We start from the raw sequence: 20,948 nt of genomic DNA on the forward strand, positions 1-20,948 counted from the left end.
CGAAAGACTGGATGTGGCACTTGGTGCCATGGTCCGGTTGACGTGGTGGTTGGTGTTCGGTCACGGGTTGGAATCGACGGTCTCGGAGGTCTTTCCAGCCTCACTGATTCTGGGAGCATGAGCAGCGGCAGCGGAAGGTGAGCGCTGAGGGCAGCTCGGTGACCTCTGCGGCAAAGGGCGGGCATCAGCGCCGCCGGCCCAGCGCCAGCCGGGGGCTTGCGGGCGTTCTGGCAGTGCGGTCCTTGGCCTTGCTGCTTGGCTCTTAAGGGATCAGAGGTAGCGAAGGTGAAAGACCCAACGCGCTTCTCCCTTCGGCGGGCAGCTGGGACCGCGCGGACGGGGCCGGCCGCCTTCCCCCGGGGCGGAGCGCGGCCCTCGCCCCGCCCGTCCCGGCCCCGCCGCTCGCTCCGCGCCTTCGCCATGGCCTTCGCCACCCGTCACTTCGTGCGCGCTGCCTCCTCCGACGCCGCCACGGCGGCCGCCAAGAAGCTGCTCATCAAGCATGTCACGATCATCGGCGGCGGCCTCATGGGCGCCGGCATCGCCCAGGTGAGCGCGGTGGGGCGGCCCGGCCGCGGGGCGGGGGGGAGCGGAGGCGCCATGGCGGCCGCGGGACGGCCGGGGCCCGGCGAGTGCTCGGGGCCGCGGGGCGAGGCCTGCGGCCAGCGCGGGCCCTTCCCGGGCTGCTGCTCCCGCGTCCCTGCGTTCCGCTCGGGCTCTTCGCTCGGAGCCGAGCCCGGCCGCGGGGTTGCACTCCGTCCCCGGGCGCAAAGGGGCGGGCGCTCTGCTGGCGGACCAGCGCTAATAAAACCCCTAACAAAACAACCCTCCTAGAGCTTCTCGGAATGTGTTCTAGTCCGTGGTCAGACTCCTTCGCGCTTGCCTTTCCAGGCTGTGTTTGTGTAGAAAGCAGTGGCTGCGCTGGCTCTCGGCCGTGCTGGGACGCGCCCCTGCGCTCTGCTGCCAGGCTGCTGCGGGTTTGGGTTCGACTGCTGCCGGGGCGGGGTACAAGCTCTCCGCTTGCTCAACTCTCACACTTCTCCTTCTCTTGCTGATCCGCGCGTCTTCTGGTCAGGTGGGTTGGTGAAAAGAACCAGGGCTGATGGTTTAAGTTGTTTAAGGTGGTTCCTAAGACGATGGGTGGACTGATTGTAAACTGACAGCGCGTAACGATATGTGGAAAATGTTGGTTGGAAAGATTCCTCTAACTTATCTAGGGAGCAGATCAAGTGACATTTTAGACGTTTTACCAGTAGAATGCAGCAGCTAAAATGAGTATTTAGCTGTCAGTCATCTTCAGAATTATAAAGTGGTTAATGTTTAAATAGGACTTATTTTCCCAGAGTTTAATCTCAGGCCTTTGGCTTTTAAGTTCCCCTTTCACTTGATAGCTTTGGGACATGAAACTGAAGAGTCCTTTCAGTGATTTAAAGTTTCGGCACTTAGTTAATTCAGAGAAAGAACTGGTTGCCCAGAATACCAGGGTAGTTCACAAACTTCATAAAGAGTAAGGAGAGTCAGCAAACATCCAAGTGGTGAAGCTGGAGCTCATGAATAGCAGTTCTCCATTTCAATGAATTAATAGGTTTGCTTCTCTGAACTAAAGTTTTCTTATATTCCTGGCAAATCTCTAGCAGAAGAAATACAGAGGCAATTACAGAGGCTTTTTTTTTTTTTTTCCTTTTTTTTTTTTTTTTTTCCCCCTAAGAAAATAGTTGTTTATTCACTTTTCTGATAAAAACACTCCTATGTATCATGCTACTGGAGCTTGAGGTTTCCACTGAAAAACCATCAAAGAACAACTTAGAAAAAAAGTTGTTCTTCTGTTTGAGGAAGATGCACACTATGCAAAGCTTATAATTTTCCAGGTAAGTGAGCTGATCTTGTTCTGCTGGACTGCACATTTTCAGAGGGCAGCTTGTCAAAAGAAACATGTCTGGTATTTGACAGTAACAGGGGTTGCAGGCCTCTACCACTGTTAAGGAGCCAGGATTGTTTTGCTGACCATCTGCCTCCAATTTATCAATCCAAAATTATCTCAAAGCAGAGGTCATTATAACACTCATTGATGTCTCCCCTGTACCCTGTTAATAAAGCTGCTTTTCATCCCTTTTTGAGCACCTACCAAATTGTGTCTCCTCTTCTCTTAGTTTTCATACTGTCAGGTGGAGCAAGCCTCTGCTAAATGTATGGCTGAGAGCCATAATTTTTGATTCTGCCCTGTGACAAGCATTTCTGTATGAGGAAAGCATCAATTAACTCCCCAGCACTTGGGTTTCTCATTTAGCATTCTTAAGATCATTGGATAGTAGAGTTTAGGCAAGTGTGTGTTTGAGTTGCAATGAAATGGTATCATCTTGTCTCATTTCTCCCTTCCTGTCCTTGTAAATATGGTGGGAAATGGAAGATGTTAATTTTTCTAGGATTTTTTCACCAGCTGCACAGTGATGGTGTCATAAATGGATCCCTAGTGAAACACCTCTTAAAAATGTGCTTAGTAATGATTTTTCATCTGAAGATTAAAGAGTCTTGTTTTACTGTTACTATTGATTAGCAACAGATGAAGTGTTAGGAGTAGAAGTACAAGCTTGGTTTATATGGTTTTTATGGAATGGCCATAGTGAAAATCTGAAACCAAGCTGGATAAAGAAATGTCTGTCTACAGACTGACCCCTTGTTAAAGCTCTACTGCTGCTGTCCAGAGACAATCTGGCCTTTCTTTATTTGCTGGGTTAATGAGGCAAATTGGAAGAGAATATCACCATGCTTTTCTTCATGAGATATCTGTACTTTCAGCTAGGTTTGTTGGAGTAGGTGTTGTGGGTGCACAAGTATTTATTCACCAGGTGTAAGGTTAAATGCAAGGTAAAATATTGCAGAAGGGAAGCTCTGAAGTTGAGTGACTTTAAAACCATCAGTGGAACCGTGTTTTGATATCTGTTTTAGACAGTTACTAAATCATGACTCTGTTAGTTTGAGCATTCTGAAAGTGAAGATAGGCTGTTGCTAACTATCAAGAGGAACATAAAGTAATAGTGAAGTAACAGATAATGAGCAGCTGATGCAATGTGAGACAGTGATATTACATGTTTGAAATTAATTTAAATACAAGCAAAAAGGCAATCCGGCAGTGCTGTGTGTAGCTGAGCCAGTGCTTCCACCAAGTGCGTGCATAGTGAGGAGCCCTTGCAGCCATTCCTGTCTGTGTGGAATCCTGGAGTGGCAAATGCTCACTGCTGCTCCCAGCTCCACTGTCACCTTCCTGTTGTTACAGGGACATGCTCATGGCCTGACAGCAGAGCTGTGTTTTGGGGTCATGGGGTTGGTCATCCCTTGTGCCACCTGCTCATGCTGCCAGTGTTCCAGTTTTGGTCTCCACAGCCCTTTTTCCTTACAAGATCCGAGGCTCAAACGCTACAAGATCCAGCTAAAATACTTGTTCCTTTCAAGACAGCTGTTTATTCTGTAGCCACAGACACAGAATTTAGATGCCTTCAGACCCAAGATTCTGCAGACAGTGCGGGAAAGAGAGATTTCCTTTTCCCTCAAGTTGTTTGAGCTCTTTATCCCTTCAGCATCACCCCAGCTGCATGCAGGCTTTTATGATTTTTCTAATTAAGTGCATTTAATTTGGCGTCTTTTACCTTCTTTTGCCTAAATGCCTGGTGTATTGTCTGTCCACACAAATCAATATGGTTGGTTGTTTTGTGACATTGATGTTGAATTTTTAACTTTCAGGTTGCAGCTGCCAGTGGTCATACTGTGGTGTTAGTTGACCAGTCAGATGAAATCCTTAAAAAGTCTACAAAAGGAATTGAAGAGAGTTTGAAGAGAGTGACAAAGAAGAAGTTTGCAGATAAGCCTGAGGTTGACGCCTTCTTCTTTATTCCTCTAGGAAAACTTGAGAGAATAAAAACTACCATGTTGAAGTTATGATATTGCAGTTATGCATTACAGAGCATGTTGCTTAAAAAGAAAACTTTTTTCCAGTGTGCTCAAGAACCTGGACTTTTCAGTTTTTGGGTTTTTTGTTTTTGTGTGGTGGGGTTTTGGGTTTTTTTGGGTTTTTTTTTTTGTTTTGTTTGGGTGTTTTTTTTTTTGTTTTGTTTTTTTTTTTTTTTTTTTTTTAATTTAGGAGGTAGAAAGATGTCTTACCTCATTTTCTTTCCTTAATAAACTTCAGCTTTAAGATAAAGATTTAAACTAACTTGGCAGTATTTTAAAACAGATGCTAAGTGTGTAATGGAGTAAAATTATTCGTTGTAACTTAAAAGCAAGCAGTATTTGAGTGCTTACTTGGGAATGCACCCATTTTGTCCAAAATAGTAACAAAATTATCCTTATACCTGAGTAAGGAGTCTTTTATTATTTTATTTTTTCCCTCCCAACACTTGGCCACAGGATTACTCCAAAGGAAAGGAGAGTGCTAGTGACATGTTAGATGTATAACTTTGCACTTGAATACAGCAAACCACTCTGGAGCAGTTGATAAGTCTAACTTTGTATCCTAAGAGCTACTTGTTGCTGTGCTTGTTTCTCTAAATTCCACAGCATATTAATTTCTTTTGATACATATTAACATATACAATGCATAGTGATATTGATGACTGCCAGAAAATTATGCAGCAGACAAATGAAATGAAAAGGGCTTATTTGCAGGAGTATGGAAGTGCCAGGATAAGTAGAACATACATAATTATGGGGAGACTTTTAGTCAAAAATAAAACTGTCCACATAATACTTGTACTTTTTGTATGCCATTATAGTCTATCATGTAGGGGTTTTTTTTAATTTGTACTGTGTCTCCATTTACCGTTGGCTAAATGTCTTGCATTTCTGTTTGATTTCTACCCTCACAAAATATGTCAAGAGACTTACTAGTGAGAAAACATTTTTTTCCCCACTTTTTCACTGAAGCTATAGCTACTGATTGACCAACCAGGTGATCACTCAGACTCTTGTGCTGAAGGTTGAACTACAACAAATTGTCTTTCTAAAAGAATGAGTTTAAAGGTCTCCTGTTTTCTTCAAAACTGATTTGATTGGCTAGGAAAATTTTGTCAGTGGAAAGCATTGTACCTCTCCACCCGTAGAACTTTCTCATTGATTTGGAAATGTGGCAGACTGCCTACATTTTGGAGGGGGGGGTGGTCAAAAACACCAGAGCACATAAGGGGATTCTCATGTAAAGTAAATTAAATCACTGTAAGTAGACATTACAGCTGCTTGAAAATGTTTCAGGCTGGTGCTGAGTTCATTAAGAAGACCTTGAAGAACCTCACAACAAGCACAGATGCAGCATCAGTGGTCCACAGCACGGATTTGGTGATTGAAGCCATTGTGGAGAACCTGGAAGTCAAAAATGAGCTCTTCAAGACGCTGGATAAGTTTGCTCCAGAGTATGTGTATTTTTCCTGTTACATTTTGAAACTTAGACTGTTTTATATTCTGTTTTTATACTTACAGTTAGTTCTCTGCTTTCTTAGCTGCTTTATTTAAAAATGAGTTTTGCTGTCTTAGACTAGCTCCAAACTGTCATGTTGGTGTGGAACAGTTGTGCCAGGTGTACACGTTACAAACGTTCTCAGGTGTGTTGCATTGCTTCATTTGCTTGTTGCATTGTTCATTTTGTTCCAGGTGTGTTTAGTCATTAAGATTACCCATCTATTTGGCAAGTTCAAATCTAAATCCAACTATAAATGCAGAACAGTAGAATTAACTTGTTCCAGTACATGTGGGCTGCTGTTAATGTTGTGTTTACTTATATAGGGAATTGGGATGATAAAGTATTTGTTTCCAGCACACCTGCCATAAACAAGTTTTAAGAAGTCTCAGTCAGCTCAATAATGTCTTAACTGAACTAAATTTACTTTGTATTACAAGAGCTAGAAACAGCCATTGCTGGTTATTGTGTGTGGTGTAAAAGGGAAAATGGTATTTTAGTAGGCACTCATTCAGTTACTTAAAGTCCCTGGAAATGTCTTTGAACCATATTTGATAACTGTTGGAAGCTACTGTTGAATTGTATCCAAACCCAGAAATGCAGTTAAGGTGAGCATGCAGTCTCAGAAATTTGAGGCTTGTAATTGATGAGTCAGGATCACAAGACCTTGAGTGCTTGCAGGTTGAGATTTTAACTAGTGCAGGTAAATCTGGGGGTATTGGCTAAGAGGTATTCTACACTGTTTAGCTTGTCAACTGGGCAAGCTGTGCCTTGAATATCATGTCAAGGGAGAAGAGATGTTATCATTAGTTGACTTCAGCCTGGGGAGATTTTCAGGCTTTCTCCTTCTGTCAGTAAAATTTCCTGGTAATTTTGAAACCAGATCACAAGCAGCCATGTACTGAGCACAGGGTAACGTGCCATTACCCTGACATGCAAAAGAAGGTAGCTGCCTTCTGCATTTATGAGAGTACCTTATTATGGTTGGATTGTGTCTCTTTTGTGCAAACAGACCATTGGTTGCCTGAGTATTTAATGAGCAAATTGGAGTGTACTAAATGGTAAACTGTCTGAAACCAGTCAGCAAGGAAATGTAGGCATGGGGACTTGGAGCCTCACTTAAAAATATGTATGTTTGAAACAGCTGAGGCTTTTTTTTTTCTTTTTTTTTTTTTTTGTAATACTGAGCTGTTTGTTGGCATAGCTGCTGTAAAACATCAAATTTTACATTACAGTGTTAAAAGGTACTGGGAGTTGTTCAAGTGTGCTCCTGCCCATTGCAAAAGGGAGGATTTTGCAGGGTCGGGAAAAACAGCTAAGACAAGAAGCCTTCCTTTTTAAGAGTATATTTGGAAATTATTATAGACGTACAGATATCTTATGTGTAGGATAAAGGAAATTGAAGTGAATGGCAAAGAAAATGGATTGCAGTTTAGAAAAGTCTAGATGAAAAACCCCTAAAATAGTGAAAGTTAGTAGTAGAGTGTTTAAAATATTAGCTTTGGATACAAAAGGTAGTTTGTAGCTGTGAGAGAGTATAGAGTTGCAGATCTTGTGCATAGTGTGGGGAAAGACAGAAACCTGTAGTGAGTGTTTTTCCATGTGTTAGAAGGAAGCAGTAGGCTTTACTCATGCCACATGGCACTGTGCTGGAATGGAAAGCTCTCCAGTGCTCCCTGTCAGTGCTAGCGTTCTACAGTCTTTTCTAAGATTTACTAGTTCAACATTTATAAACCTAGTGCATGGACTGTCGTATCAGTTCAGTAGGGATGGTAGACTTGTGGTTAATTAGTAACAAAGGATGTTTTTGAGACAGCTTTGAGTCTCAGGAGGAGCTTTGCTTCTGAGGGGCTCTGGGCATTAATGGCCCTCTGAAGTGTGAGCTACAGGGAGAGACCAGGAAAGACCAGGATGCTCTGGAGGGAGGATTTGGCTTCATTCAAATCTCAGGACTTACCACAGCGGTGGATGACAGCAGGTGGAAATGTGAGGGGCTATGTATTACAGTTTTTCTGACAAGATGATGAATTCTGTCTGTAAAATACAAGGTGTGTGAAATCCTGCGTTTTTCTTCTTTTGTGCTATATTTCATGTCTGATGCATTTGTTCAGCTGAAACATGTTCTTGTTCATCTCTCATTTTTGCACTATGAAGACATCTCCAAGGAAAATAAATAAGTCTGGTAACTGAAAAAATCTAAAATATTACATTGAGAGAAGTTGTATTTGTGCATGGGAAGCAAATTTCTCTTAAGTGTTCAAATCAAATGTAATAAGCTGGGAGTGTTTGGCAACCAAAGAGCACCTTGGAAACTCAGGGTGTTCCTCATCTGGGTAACTGTCCAGGTGAAACAGTGGATGCTGTTTCTTGGGTGCCATTAGTCTGAAAACATACTGGTTTATGTTCTTGGAGCTTTGCAAAATTACATTCTTGGAGCTTTGCAAAAACTGATGTTCTTGTAGCTTTGTAAAATGTGGAAAGCAGAATTGTATGTTCTATTCCTCCCAGTATTATACTCACCATATTTGGCTTTTATTGCTGTGTGACGTGGTCGTCATCTTTCAAGCAGAGTAAAGCATTGCTACTTACTCTTCAGTTTTGTTTTCCTTTTCTTGAATGGAATCCGTCTGGCCATTTCCATTTTGAAGAAGGTCAGACTAGGATTTTTGTAGACACTTCATCACTTTTCCAGACAGAGTCGTAATGAATACGGCAAAAGAACTTTTGGGTATCCACTTTAAGAACTTGTTGTTTTTTGTTTGGGTGTTTGTTTTTTTTTGTTTGTTTGTTTTTTGGTTTTTTGTTTGTTTGGGGTTTTTTTCTGGTATGTAGGAAATGCCCATCAATATTCCTTGGTCTAGGATTTACCTTTAGATGTAGAAACTCAGCTTGGACCTGGCCAGTGTTTTTCAGCTGTACACTGTGTTAGAATGAATGTGTTATAAAACTGTATGAAGAAGAAGTGTTGTTCAGTGTTTGCTGTGTAAGGCAGCTGGACTCTAAGAGTCGGATTTATTGGAAATATTTATTAATGTTTCTCTTGTGTTGGGCTCTGCTTTTGCTGTCTTTCCATGAGCCACTAGATGGCACCAAGAGAAAGCACTCTGGTGCTGGGAAAGCCATTTCTATGGCTTCACTAGTCCTCGCTTCCAAAAACCTCCCAACTGCTGTCACCTGAAGTGTGGATTGTTTAATTCTAAGTCACAGAGGCATGAAATTCTCTTTTAAACTCAGCTGAAATCAATTGGTCGGTCAGAGAAGAAAGTGTAAGTAAAATTCACTTGTTCACAGTGAAAATTCAATGCTTTTGTTTTTTTCCAAGGCTTTCTATTGTGTGAGGCTACAGAAGAGGTACTGAGGTACAATCTCTTTAAGTGAACTCAGATATAAACCCAGCAATGATTACATTTCACAAATCAATATGCTTCCTTTTAATATGTATATTTCAATTTTTATATACAGTGGCAAGTTTTCAGTGAGAGTAAGTGACTTTTGTATGCACTGACCTTGCAAGGTCAAAACTATGAAATGCAGAATGATCCTTTTAGTACCTCACCTCAGAACAGCATAAGGCCACTTTATGGTGGGGACATAATATAAGAATATTTGTAAGAAGACTAAATGGGAATTTTTAGGATTTTTAAATTTCCTTCACTTTAACAAAAAGAAAACATCATAAAAAATGGAAAACAAAGTGGGTGGTTCTGTCTTGAAATGTTTTCTTTAATGCCACTATAAGATGTCCCCATGACTTGGACATAACTTTTCTGAAAACTCTGTTGTAAAGCTCAGTTACACCTTAGTACAATGTAAGCAAAATATCAATGTAGATAAACATTTGCTGAGTCCAGTATGATAACTTTTTGAAGGGATAGTAGGATGCAGTCCAAAATGAAATGTAGATTTTAATCTCTATTTTAGTTTCTTATTTTTGTGATTTGAAGAAAAAGCCATTTCTGTAAGTTTTTGGTCTGATAGCAGGGCTGTTGAAGTTTTGAGGTATTTCTGGGAAGAAAAACCCAAACAAATAAAAAACTCAAATCATTATTAATTGCAGTTGGTAAATCTGGTGTCTGGAAAAGAACTTAATATATGTCTTAGAATTCTTGGCATTTTGTGTATCCTTTGCAGTGGCAGGTCTTAAGTTTTCTTTGGTGTTTTTGTCTCATCATATCTTTGCTCTGATGGTAGGTTTGCTCATCATGTCTATCATTGATAATTTTAAAACAAAGTAGATTTCAAATTTTCTGTAAGACTCCAAAGTGCATTTTTGATATTGCATGTGATTTGGTATAAATAATAAATGTATAAATGTGTTTAACAACACAATGTGTAATAAATGTTTAAATGTGTTTAACAACAAATAATAATATCCTTAAGTTTCCAGGATTGCTTAAGGAGTTACCTGTATGGATTTGGGGAGTTAAATAAAATTTTCTTCTTGCACAGTCCTTTTTTCCAGCACCTAATAAAGTATTCAATATAATTCTTCAAGAATCAGAAAGTCACATGGTCTTTGTAGTTGTTATTTAATCATTGCTGTGCTTAGACCTCAGTAAAAGGACTGTGATAAACTGCAGGGATATGTCTGAGAATTCTTGGATAGTTAGCCAATGGATGTCTATTTGTCTCCTACTGTCCTTTATGCCATCTATATAATTCTTATTTCCAGGCATACGATATTTGCAAGCAACACTTCATCCTTGCCAATCACAAAGATGGCAAACGCAACCACCAGGCAGGACCGATTTGGTGGTCTCCATTTCTTCAATCCTGTGCCTATGATGAAGCTCGTGGAGGTGAGTGTCTTATGAGCACACCTTACAGGCTCTGTTATCATCATGTTCCATCACAGTGGCAGGTGTAGCCCAGCAGTGCAATGGTCAGCAGTGGGATTTCAGCTAGATTGACAGAACAGATCCCTGTTTGCAGCTGTCCTGATATGGAATTTGCTGCCTCTAATTATTAGAGGGTGCTGCAGTCTCTGTTGAGGGGTGGGTTTAAGAGAATGATGTAATTCTGTCAGTCTCAAGGCTCCTGAGTTCTCCACTGAACTGCCAACAGAGGAGCTGTTTATAGCCATCATTTCAAGCAGAGAGGCTTATTCATAGGACATGCTGATACCAGTATAGAAATCAATTAAAGGTGTCAGGAGATGAAATCTTACTGTCTTGTCACTTTTGAAACAAAGTCAGTTGTGTTTGTTTCAATGTTTCCAGCGCTACAGGCTGGGCAAGAAGGGCTGGAAATCTGAGCAGAGGAAAAGGATCTGGGAGTGCTGACTGACAGCAGCTGAACATGAGCCAGTGTGTGTCCAGGTGGCCAAGGCAGGCAATGCCATCCTGCCTTGTGTCAACAATAGCATGGCCAGCAGGACCAGGACAGTGACTGTCCCCCTGTACTCAGTCCTGGTGAGGCTGTGACCAGTTCTGGGCCCCTCACTACAAGAAAGACATTGAGGTGTCCAGAGAAAGGAAAACAGCTGGTGAGGTGTCCAGAGAAAGGAAAACAGCTGGTGAGGTGTCCGGAGAGTAATTCACCAGAGGAGCAGCTGAGGGAGCTGGGATTGTTTAGCTTGAGAAAAGGAAGCCAAGGAGAAACTCTGTATCACTCTGTAAAATTTCCTGAGAGAGGTTGTAGTGAGGGGGAGTAGCTGTTAGAACCTGTTGTATCAGGAACTATGGCTGTTTAAATGGTTCTCTAGAGTGATGTCTTTGTGTTTCGCAAGACAACAGAGACTGTGTAGCTTTTAAAGTTGTTTTGATATGTTATGATCTCTTAAGTGCGCTTTCAAAGAATGGTTCCTTTTACCGTCCATCCATAGTGGCTGAGTGGGAAAGTGTCTAAAAGAAACAATATTGCAAAATGCTGTATATGTGTAAAATAGTGTTCTGTGTCTTTTACATATCTATCCATTGAAAGTGGTTTTTTGCAAAATGTTTTGTGAATTTCTGGAAGAGTGTTCTAGATTACATTGCTGTAATAGGGAAATGAGAGAGATTCTGTTCATAAATATGCTTATGCTCCCTCTACCTTTTCTGTACCCAGGTCATCAAGACTCCAATGACCAGCCAAAAGACTTTTGAATCACTTGTGGATTTCAGTAAAGCAGTAGGAAAGAGTCCTGTCAGTTGTAAGGTGAGTATGTTTTGACAGTATAGTGTTCAGATGGTCTGTCCTTGTAGACTGCTAATTTTAAGGTGGTAGGTTTTAGTAGATGTACGAGTGTTGCAGCAGCCCTTGTGTTAGAGGGTAGAAATGAGCTGACACACAGACTTCTTGTTTATCACATGAGAGCATAAAAAAGGTCCTGGTTTATTCCTCTTTACAGCTTTGCCATCCTGACTCCAGCTGTTCTCTGACTCTGGCTGCAGCAAGCTCCTACTGTAGGTTTCCCTTGCAGCCTCTGACTGCTGGTTATTTCCTGCCAAACTATGACTACAGGTATTGGTTTGCAGACTCTGAATGCAGGCTTTTAACAAGCTAGACTGTGACTGCAGGTTCCAACAACAGGCTCTAACTGCGGACATGGACTGACCTCGCAGCAGTGATTCTCTCTCCCCAGGATCCTTCTTCTTCATGACTGCCCCCCACCAGCTAATGCACTCCCTTTTATCACACTTACCTTTATTGGATATATCTGTGACTCATCAGGGGCGAAGCTGTATTGGGTAATTAACACAGCTGTTACGAGGGGTAAGGTCACCTGTATTCCCTTCTCCTACATATGAGCACTTCAAAAATTTCCAGGCTGCTTGTTGTCCAGTTTGTCTTCATAATTAAAAACAAATTGACAAAGGAAACACCCATGTTTACCACAAACTCTTCGAAGTCCAGTGACTAGACATCTAGAGCAGGTATCAGGGCTTAATGTTATGGATTCTTTTTTTCACATCCTGCAGAAGCATAGACCTGAGAGCTTAAGCGGAAGCTCATCTTTAGCCATGCCAGAGACAAAACTGCTGCCTCTTGTACTGTGAGGCAGTTGGCTGAATCCTCTGTGGTGTGTGCTTATTGCAAGTTTTTCTTAAGACTGCAGTAACTAGACACATATTAATCTTAATTTCTTCTCAGCTTTGGTTTTGTTTCTCTAGAGTAACACCCTGCTTCGAAAGCACACTTTTTCTGAATCCATTAAGCTGTGGTCTGGATAACTTTATGCAAGCTACTGCTTTGAGTTTCACAGCCCCCGGGAGACAGTTGGTCATAAAAAGAAGGGTCTGCAATCCGGTAGTTACCGGATTAATTAATTCAGCTTCTGGGTGCTGGACTCTAATTCTGGCTATGTTCTCTAAATTCTGGCTAGATTGCTCTGTGGCCTCAGTTGACTTTTTCTCCTATTCCAGTCAGTTTAGTACTATGCAATGTGTAGAATATAGGAATTGTTATAAATTAGCTTGGATAGAGAATAATGCAATATTGACACCTGAACTTTTTTGGTTTTTAATCCTTGCTTATAGGAGAAACATTGCTTGGGATTCTCTGGATTAAATATTAAGTGGAATGAGTAATAAACATCTGAAACAGTAGTAATGTACAAAATAATACTATATTTGCAAAACTCTCTTGATTGATTGTGCTTTTGATTGATGCTTATGCAAAAGAAGTTTTGTATTAATTTGTTGCCTTCTTACAGCATGTGTCTTATCTTTTCATTGTTAATGTTGATGTTTGCTGTTAAAACGATCCTGACTTTCAAAAGTATGGATCACCAGTGAGCAGTGGGGGAGAAGCAGGCTGTTTAGTCAGGAGTGCTTCTGGTAGTGGACGCACTCACAAAACAAACCTGCTAGGGAAGAACTGCTTTTCTCCTAACCTTCAGGAAATCATATCATTAGGCTCTTGATTAAGAAAAGACTACCCATATTAAATTGTTTTAAGATAAATTGCTTTGGGCTTGTAGTAGTCTTATTGTTCTCTGTCATGATGACTGTTTATGTGCCGTTCCTTGTTTGAATTTCACATTGTTTTATGCTTCAATACTGAGCAGATAAATGAGATGAAAAACATAGTTCAGAGAGTATCTCAAGTAATGATACAATAAGTGTCTTCATCCACTTGCTTTATTTGTCATGTAGCATTTGAGTGTAGTTCTGGTAAAGAGTGTTTACTTAGAATCCCTTTTTATTTTTCATAGGATACTCCAGGGTTTATTGTAAACCGTCTCTTGGTACCATATATGATGGAAGCTGTCCGACTTTTTGAGAGAGGTACTTGGTGGGATATTGACTTCAAGGGGTGTTGACATATAACACTGCTAAATGTTACATTGCTTCAGAAAAGCCTTGGGATTCCCTCAAAATGTTCAGATATTAAAGGCTGGAAGGGAATAGGGAATGTTAAATATGAGCCAACTGGAAGGGCCTTGCCTTCACTTTGAAATGTCAGGTTATGCGGAATTGGAAGGTGCTTGTGTGTGAAATTCCTGGTGGTGGAAAATGTTTCTGGCTTGGAGATGACAAGGTGAGTGTAGTGCCATTGTAAAAATATCCTCTGCCAGCTATTCAGGAACTTTCCTCTCTCTGTCCCAGGAGACATTGATAAAAGTGATTGAAAGTCCCATAATGGGACCATTAGTGAAGTTCTTCTGAGTTCACTTATATGGGGCTTGTGAAATAAACCCCCAGTTTTGAGGTAAGTGGTGTAATAGTGTCACATTATGGTACTAGCACAGAAGTGATTTGAGCTCAGCTACTGCCACATAAAACTTCCTGTTCCCCTTCTGTGTTGAGTTTTAGATATAGGTTCTTCAGGAACTCTAGTCTCACTGCTGGTCTCTTTTACATTAATATGTAGGTAAAAATAATCATGAATCCTTGAAGAACCACTGAATTTTTCAAAGCATTGAAGCTTGTTTTGAAAAGAAGCCCATAGTGAATGTAGTGGATAGAGGTGAAATTACAGACTATAATTGCTTTTATTTCAAGTACTCTGCTTGTAGCTCTGTGCTACTAAGAATGTCATTTGAAACATTTTGTTTTTGAAATCACTGCTTTTTTACAGATGAAAGCACTCCATTTTCAGGATTCCACTAAATATGCTTTAAATATTAAAAATCTCTTTTAAAGCACATAGAAGGAATGGTTTGATTTTAAAAAACAAAAACAAAAAACAATACTTCTTGTTTATCCATCAACAGATGTACCTAATTACATCTCAAAGGGAGAAAAGAGCAAATTTAGTGACTTGAAAAGCAAAGGAATTAATGCGAAGCGGCATTATTCTTTTAGAAAAAGTCACAGTTTTAAATAAAGTGTATGGGTATTTCAGAGTGTTTAAAAGAGTTGCCGTTGTTAAGTGACATGTATCATTGTGCATATTTCGGGAGACAACAGAACTTTTAATTAAATGCAGAAGAAAACAGTCATTGAGTTTCTATGTTAAAACTGACTGCTTTTGCCTAAGCAAAACAATATTTTGATTTAATTTTTTTTTTGTATTTTCTTCCACAGTATGATATTTCCAAACTTGCTAAAGTTCATTTGTGACTTTTAAACTCTAATGAAATCCCTTTAAAAAGTTATTTGTTGTCTTGGGAAGGCTCATGGCTGTCTTTTAATTCATATGTTTCAGTGAATCAGGTTACATTTTTATCATATCCTTTGTGTTTATTCTCAGAGCAGACACTTGAGCCAGATAGTCATCTACATTAAATGAAATTGTGTCTCTTTCCTGGTAACCCCAAGCACTGAAATGCCATTTTATTGGGCTAGTCCTTGAGTTCTTATTTATACAAAATCTCATTCCGTTAAATGTACACTTTTGCATAAGCAATATACCTTTAGTATATTAACAATGACTTAAATGGGGCATATTGTAAATATTAATGTATACTGGTCTGTACTGCTCTTTCCTTAGTGGTAAAATTAAAAAGCAGTCAGCTAAGTTTCTGTGGAAGTCTGCTTTATACTCGGAGAGACTAGAATGAACTAGGGATGTAGCCTTTGTTTGCCCTTTTACTATTTTTTATTGGATTGTAATGAAACTCTCAGGTGGCCAAGTCCCAAGTTTGACAAAAGGACAAATCTGTTGAGACAGCAAGTCTGTATACCTGCATCGACTACAAATGAGCTGAGGATTTAGCTGTGTTTGAATTTGGGGAACTGAAATTATGTTAGACTTAGGTAAGGTTACTCTCCACAGCTTCTCAGAAATAAAATGTGGTTTTAAAAAAACATTGCCAGCTTTAAAGAGTAAAAGGAAGTATATATAAATTATTAGTTCATACAGAACTGTCACTGAAATTGTTACCTTTACAAGAGATTTTGTAAATTTATTTCTAGGGTTCTCTGATCTTAGGTGTATAAATTGCACAGGCTGTGTCTGCCAAGGTGCCGGATGCCGTGTATGCATCGAGCACGGAGGTTATTTAACAAGTACCTCTGGGGTTTGGATAACTTCATCCTTTTTATAGGATCTGCAGAGAAAATGCACTGCCTTTCTCAAAATATGAGTTAGAGCTATGCAGTAGAGGTGCATCTGCTTTGATGACAGTCTAAAATATGTATTCCCAGCTAAAAACGAGGTTAAAGTTAACTGTGACAGTGTGGCAGTGCAGGATTTGTATTTTTATAGGCTCAGACTGAAGCAAAAATAACAGATTTCTCATAATTTTGATTATTTCTTTTTAAATAATTCTGGCATTCATGAATTCAACTGCACCTGCACAGTCATTTCAGGTCTCTCCTTCGTCTCTGATCCCATCATATATCCTCTGGTGAGAGGTGCTGTGGCTAAGCATGTCACTCAGCTGCTCCTGCTCCCCTCTCCATGCCTGCCTTACCCATCAGCTGGATATCACCTGTGTTCTGGCAGTTGTAGTGTAACGGTAGCTCTGTCCTGTGCATCATTCAAAAGCTTCTGCTGATCTCATGAAGCTGAAATTAAGTTGTTTCCTTACTTACCCTGTTCTGCTGCCTCTAAAAGAAGCTCTTGTTTTCTTCCTAGTGCCCAATTCTTCCTTTAGTCATCCTGACAGGGTCAGCATGGTAGCTGTGGCTCCATCAGTAGTGCAGTGCTCTGTATTGAAATTCAAGAGGAAACCAGGAAAATGGAAAGCAGGCCTGCAGGGTTTGCTGCTTTTTTTTTTTTTTTTTTTGTGAGAGGTTCAACTTTTATGCTCCAGCATGTGTATGCTGACTCCAGTTTTTGTGGCTGTGAAACATGCCGAGATTTCTGTGAAGAGCTGCACTAGGGTGAAATAACACCCTGTTAATTATTTATAAGTGGTGCCAAGGAGACGCGGGATCTTCTCTGTTCATCAAACTGTCAATCTTTTCTCTAGGAGATGCATCAAAGGAAGATATTGATGTTGCTATGAAGCTTGGGGCTGGCTATCCCATGGGTCCATTTGAACTGCTGGACTATGTTGGGTTGGATACCAGTAAATACATTATAGATGGTACTGCATGCTTCTTTTTTTCTTTTCCACTTTTTAGCTAAATTTCTACAATGTTCTAATGCAAATGTGACTCTTAATTATTCAAACAGAATGTTTGTGATATAGCCTTTGAACTGTTGAGGAGAAAGGAGTTAGAATTCAGCTCAGAATGCTGTGTGAGTACAGCATTTGTACTGCATGCCTGTACCCTTTGTACATGAGGACAGAACAGTGGTGGCTTTGCTGACTTCATCAAGTGCTATTGAAAAATAATAATATTAACATTAATGGTACTTTATATAACTAAAAACAATCAGTGGGAAGAGTGACATTCCTCACCTGGAGGTGAGGAAATCTAGGAAAAGCAACAAATGTTGAGATTCCCTATCCTTTTTCTACCAGCCATATTTTCATTCTTAATTAATAGGAAACCCAGTAAATATCTCAAAAGACACAAGTGAACCATCTCCCTGTCACTTCAGTGAATAAGTGGGTGAATGTTAATACAGTAACAAAAACATACATCATTGGTGATGGCTTGTTGATGGCTGTGTTCTTTTGAATGAGCAGCTTAAACGTTCTCTGAGGCAGGATGTCACTTGGACAACGGCGTTTTCAGTGGAACCTCTTTTGCTTTTAGTACTGTGGAGTAGTGCTATATTGTTCTAAGTAACCGTGTGTTTCACAGGTAGAAATTCAACTTGGAATTTCTTTGCACTTGAATTTCTTTTCAGCAGAGCCTTTATTTTACTTCCCTGTACTTAACTATGTTTCAGAATTTCTCCTTAATTGTTTTTAAAAATCCTCAGTGGTGGAGATAAGGTGTTTGGAGTACACCGAGCCTGAAGACTAATTGTTAGATTTGTGCGTAATCATCAATACTGATCTGGGCTTTATGAAGCTGTACTGCAGGGTGTCTGAAAGCCTAGAATAAGTTCCAGTCCTTCTTCAGTTTTCTGACCTTGGAATATTTTTCTAAGGAGATGCAGATCTCTTCTCTTCATATAACCGGGACTGTTACTAATTCATCCACTTCCCTTCCTTTCCAGGATGGCATTCATTAGAGCCCAACAATCCTCTTTTTGCACCCAGCCCACTCCTGAATAAACTGGTAGAAGAAAAGAAGTTGGGTAAAAAGACTGGAGAAGGATTTTACAAATACAAATGAACTCCAGACCTCAAGGTGTTAAACTATCTGTATATGCTATTCAGCATTGCCATAATACAGGTGTTTAAACCTTCCCAAGGGTGGCACAAGCTGCATTTAGAACGTAACTCACTTGTGAACTGAGTGATTGCACTAGTTAACTATGGTCAAAGCTTGATTTGGTAGATTGTTTTTTGTTTTTTTTTCTTGTAATTCCAAAAAGTTTTCTATGTACAGTGCCTTCATGAAATGTTGATTTTTCTCAGGTGCAGTACAGAATGACAAGTGAATTTATGTATTTGAAACATCATTATACTGATGGGGAAAATCCTAAAAATAACCTCACTTTGTTAAAAATAAAATTTTCAACAATTCTATATTGAGTGTGGGGGCTTGCAGTTGTGTCTTGGATGGAGCCCACAGGGGGGCAGTCTCTTCCCACACTGGCAAATTGCAGCCTGGAAAGGCAGTGGTTTGTTTTGTTAGGATTTTTCTTAAGTGCACTACTAATCTGCAGATGTAAATTACAGTGCCTTGAACAATAATGTTTTGAAGGACATATGTAAAAATAAATAAAGAATCCCACAATGGCAGGCTGCTTCCCAAACAGAAGGTTCCCAGTAAAGCATTTAAAAGCAGAGCTCATGATTTACTTTGGGGTTTTCTAGCATTTTCAATTAGTGGTTGAGGGCCTACTTTATTATGTTTCTACAGCACCTAGAAAAAGATTTCTAGAGTCCTGTAAATTAGCTGTGTTTGATGTGTCATTTTACACAATACACTAGTACTGTAGCTGAGTGCCTTCAGGATTGCAGTTGGGAGTTTGTGCTGTGTAAACAAATATGTGTGTCAGGCTGTGTGAGGCACCTTCTGTTTTGCAACTTCATTTCCTTGGGGCTTAGCAGAGCTGAATTTGTCCGTGGTGGGAGTGCATCAAATCCTGTCTTTTCTCCAAGTATTGCAGAGCAAGTGGCCATGAGGATTGGTGTTCCAGTTCAACTCAGTAGTAGCGTTCCTTTATTGTCTGTACTTAGTGCTTATATATATATATCTTTAGTTGCAGAAATTACGAATAATTATTTAATGGCAAGCTGCCTCTTCCTCCCTCCTCCATCATCTAATTCAGATTGCACATAAAGAAACTGAGGCTGACAGAGGCACATAATCACATAAGAAATCTCTGAGTAGAGAATAAAATTTTTGGTTTATTGGATCCTGGTCTTAATTACATATTGCCTAATTTTGAGCCACTTGCCTTGAAAGAAAAGGGTTAAAGGAAAGAAACTGTACCAAAGAGTCTCTTTCCTTTACTAAAGTATTGTTAAACTGACTTGGTTTTACTGAAATATAGTCCACTTCTTACATACAAAGTCTGTTTCACTGAAAGTTCCTAATGTTTGTAGCTCAGTTTAGTGACTTTTAAGTACTGCAGGGTGAAGTTAGCATCAGTACTACTGTTTTCAATAGTGATTAAAAATGGGAATGTGTATGACTCGTGTCTAAAAATGCAATTTGTTTTTTACAAAAAAAAAAATTTGGTAGAAGTAATTTTCTACTGCTCATTTTACTTGGATGATGACCTTTATTTTGGGAAGGGGAAGGTTTATAGCAAGGCATAGGCTATTTAGTGTTAAATGTGCAAAATATTTTTCACTAGTAAATGTGATATTTTAGAAAAATAAGCTTTCTCTAAAACAGTGTTTTCCTTTCAGAAGCTCTAACAGGTACAGTATGTGTATATGTAATAAATAGAAGAAACCTGAAAAAGAGGCATTTGTGAGTTGGACTTGCTATTTGAGAAGAGACTTTTTTTTTTTAGCAGAATAGACCCTGTGGAAGTACTTTAATGGTGGGTGGACATAGTTTATTTTATTAGCATGTGGAGTGTTATGCCAGGATGAGTAGAGATGAGGTAAAGGGTGAAAACTTCAAATGCTCCCTCTTATATCTAGATCAGAATGCAGAGCAGAGTGGTAATTGAATGACTGACTGTAGTCATTGGACCAAGGTAAGCCTTTTCTTTTGCTCCTCAGTGGGGAGGCATGGAGAATGTAGAAGTCCCTTTTAAGGGAGGAAAACGAAGAGAATTAGCCAGAAGTAGGTTATTAAGTAGTCAATTCTGAATTTTACAAGAATTTCTACAGCTTTGTTAGTTCAGAGATTTTTAGGGAGCTTAAAGAATATGTAATGAAATAAAGGAATTGTGTGTTACCACCTTTTTTTGAGTAAAGATTTTTTTCCCATCCCTTGCTGTGGTTGTGACTTGAAGCAGAGGTACATGAGCCACCTTCCACTGCACACAGTTTTGATGAAGGGGAATCTCCTGCTGGTCAATACCTCAGATTAGCATGTGGTCCATTAGACCTGCTCTCACCATTCAGCTCTCCTTGAATTTTTATTAATAGTGAAGAGGAGATTGTGGAAAAAATGAGGGATAGAAGAGAAAGGAGGGAAGGGTGTTTGGTTTCCCTCACTGCCTACTTTAAAAACCTTTAGTCTTTATTATCCTTTCTGCCAGCAGTCCTCACAGATTTAGAGCATTTTCCCCACTTTGGTCAAAGCTTTGGGATGTATGCTTGGCACGGCTCGAGGGCAGCTTGACAGCCAACAGCTGAGGAGTCGGACGTGAGCCCAGCAACTGCAGCTGGGAAGATGGCTCCAGATTCAGCATCTGGGTCATTTCAGCTGCCAAATGTGCTCCATCTGTGGTCACCCTAGCTGCTGACACAGCGGGGGAGAAAACAGGAGCACAGCAAATTTGAAACAGGGACTTGAAAGCAGAATCTTTATTGAGCAGAGGAGGGTGCTCTGCAGGAGTGGCTTATGGAGTATAAAGTGCAAGAGGTGGCAGTAAAGTTTGATCTGAAGAGGAATTAAATGTGTAAAATTGATTGACTGAATGATGGCTTAAAATAACTTGGAAAGGTAACTTTTTTCTTTCATAGATGTGTTGTATTTGCCCTCGAAGCCATCTGACC

The 20,948-nt window shown here is 40.1% G+C and overlaps 1 protein-coding gene across 1 annotated transcript; it reads left to right on the forward strand.

Moving 5' to 3' along the window:
* Window positions 1-387: 387 nt before the first annotated feature.
* HADH (hydroxyacyl-CoA dehydrogenase) lies at window positions 388-20,188 on the forward strand. Its single transcript, XM_040064259.2, has 8 exons — window positions 388-549; window positions 3,739-3,867; window positions 5,242-5,399; window positions 10,116-10,242; window positions 11,492-11,581; window positions 13,581-13,653; window positions 16,728-16,844; window positions 17,873-20,188. Exons 1-8 carry the CDS (start codon window positions 421-423, stop codon window positions 17,989-17,991), a joined length of 942 nt encoding a protein of 313 aa, XP_039920193.1. The 5' UTR covers window positions 388-420; the 3' UTR covers window positions 17,992-20,188.
* Window positions 20,189-20,948: the final 760 nt, after the last annotated feature.

The sequence above is a fragment of the Hirundo rustica genome, chromosome 5, assembly GCF_015227805.2.
Source record: "Hirundo rustica isolate bHirRus1 chromosome 5, bHirRus1.pri.v3, whole genome shotgun sequence".
Classification (NCBI taxonomy): Eukaryota; Metazoa; Chordata; class Aves; order Passeriformes; family Hirundinidae; genus Hirundo; species Hirundo rustica.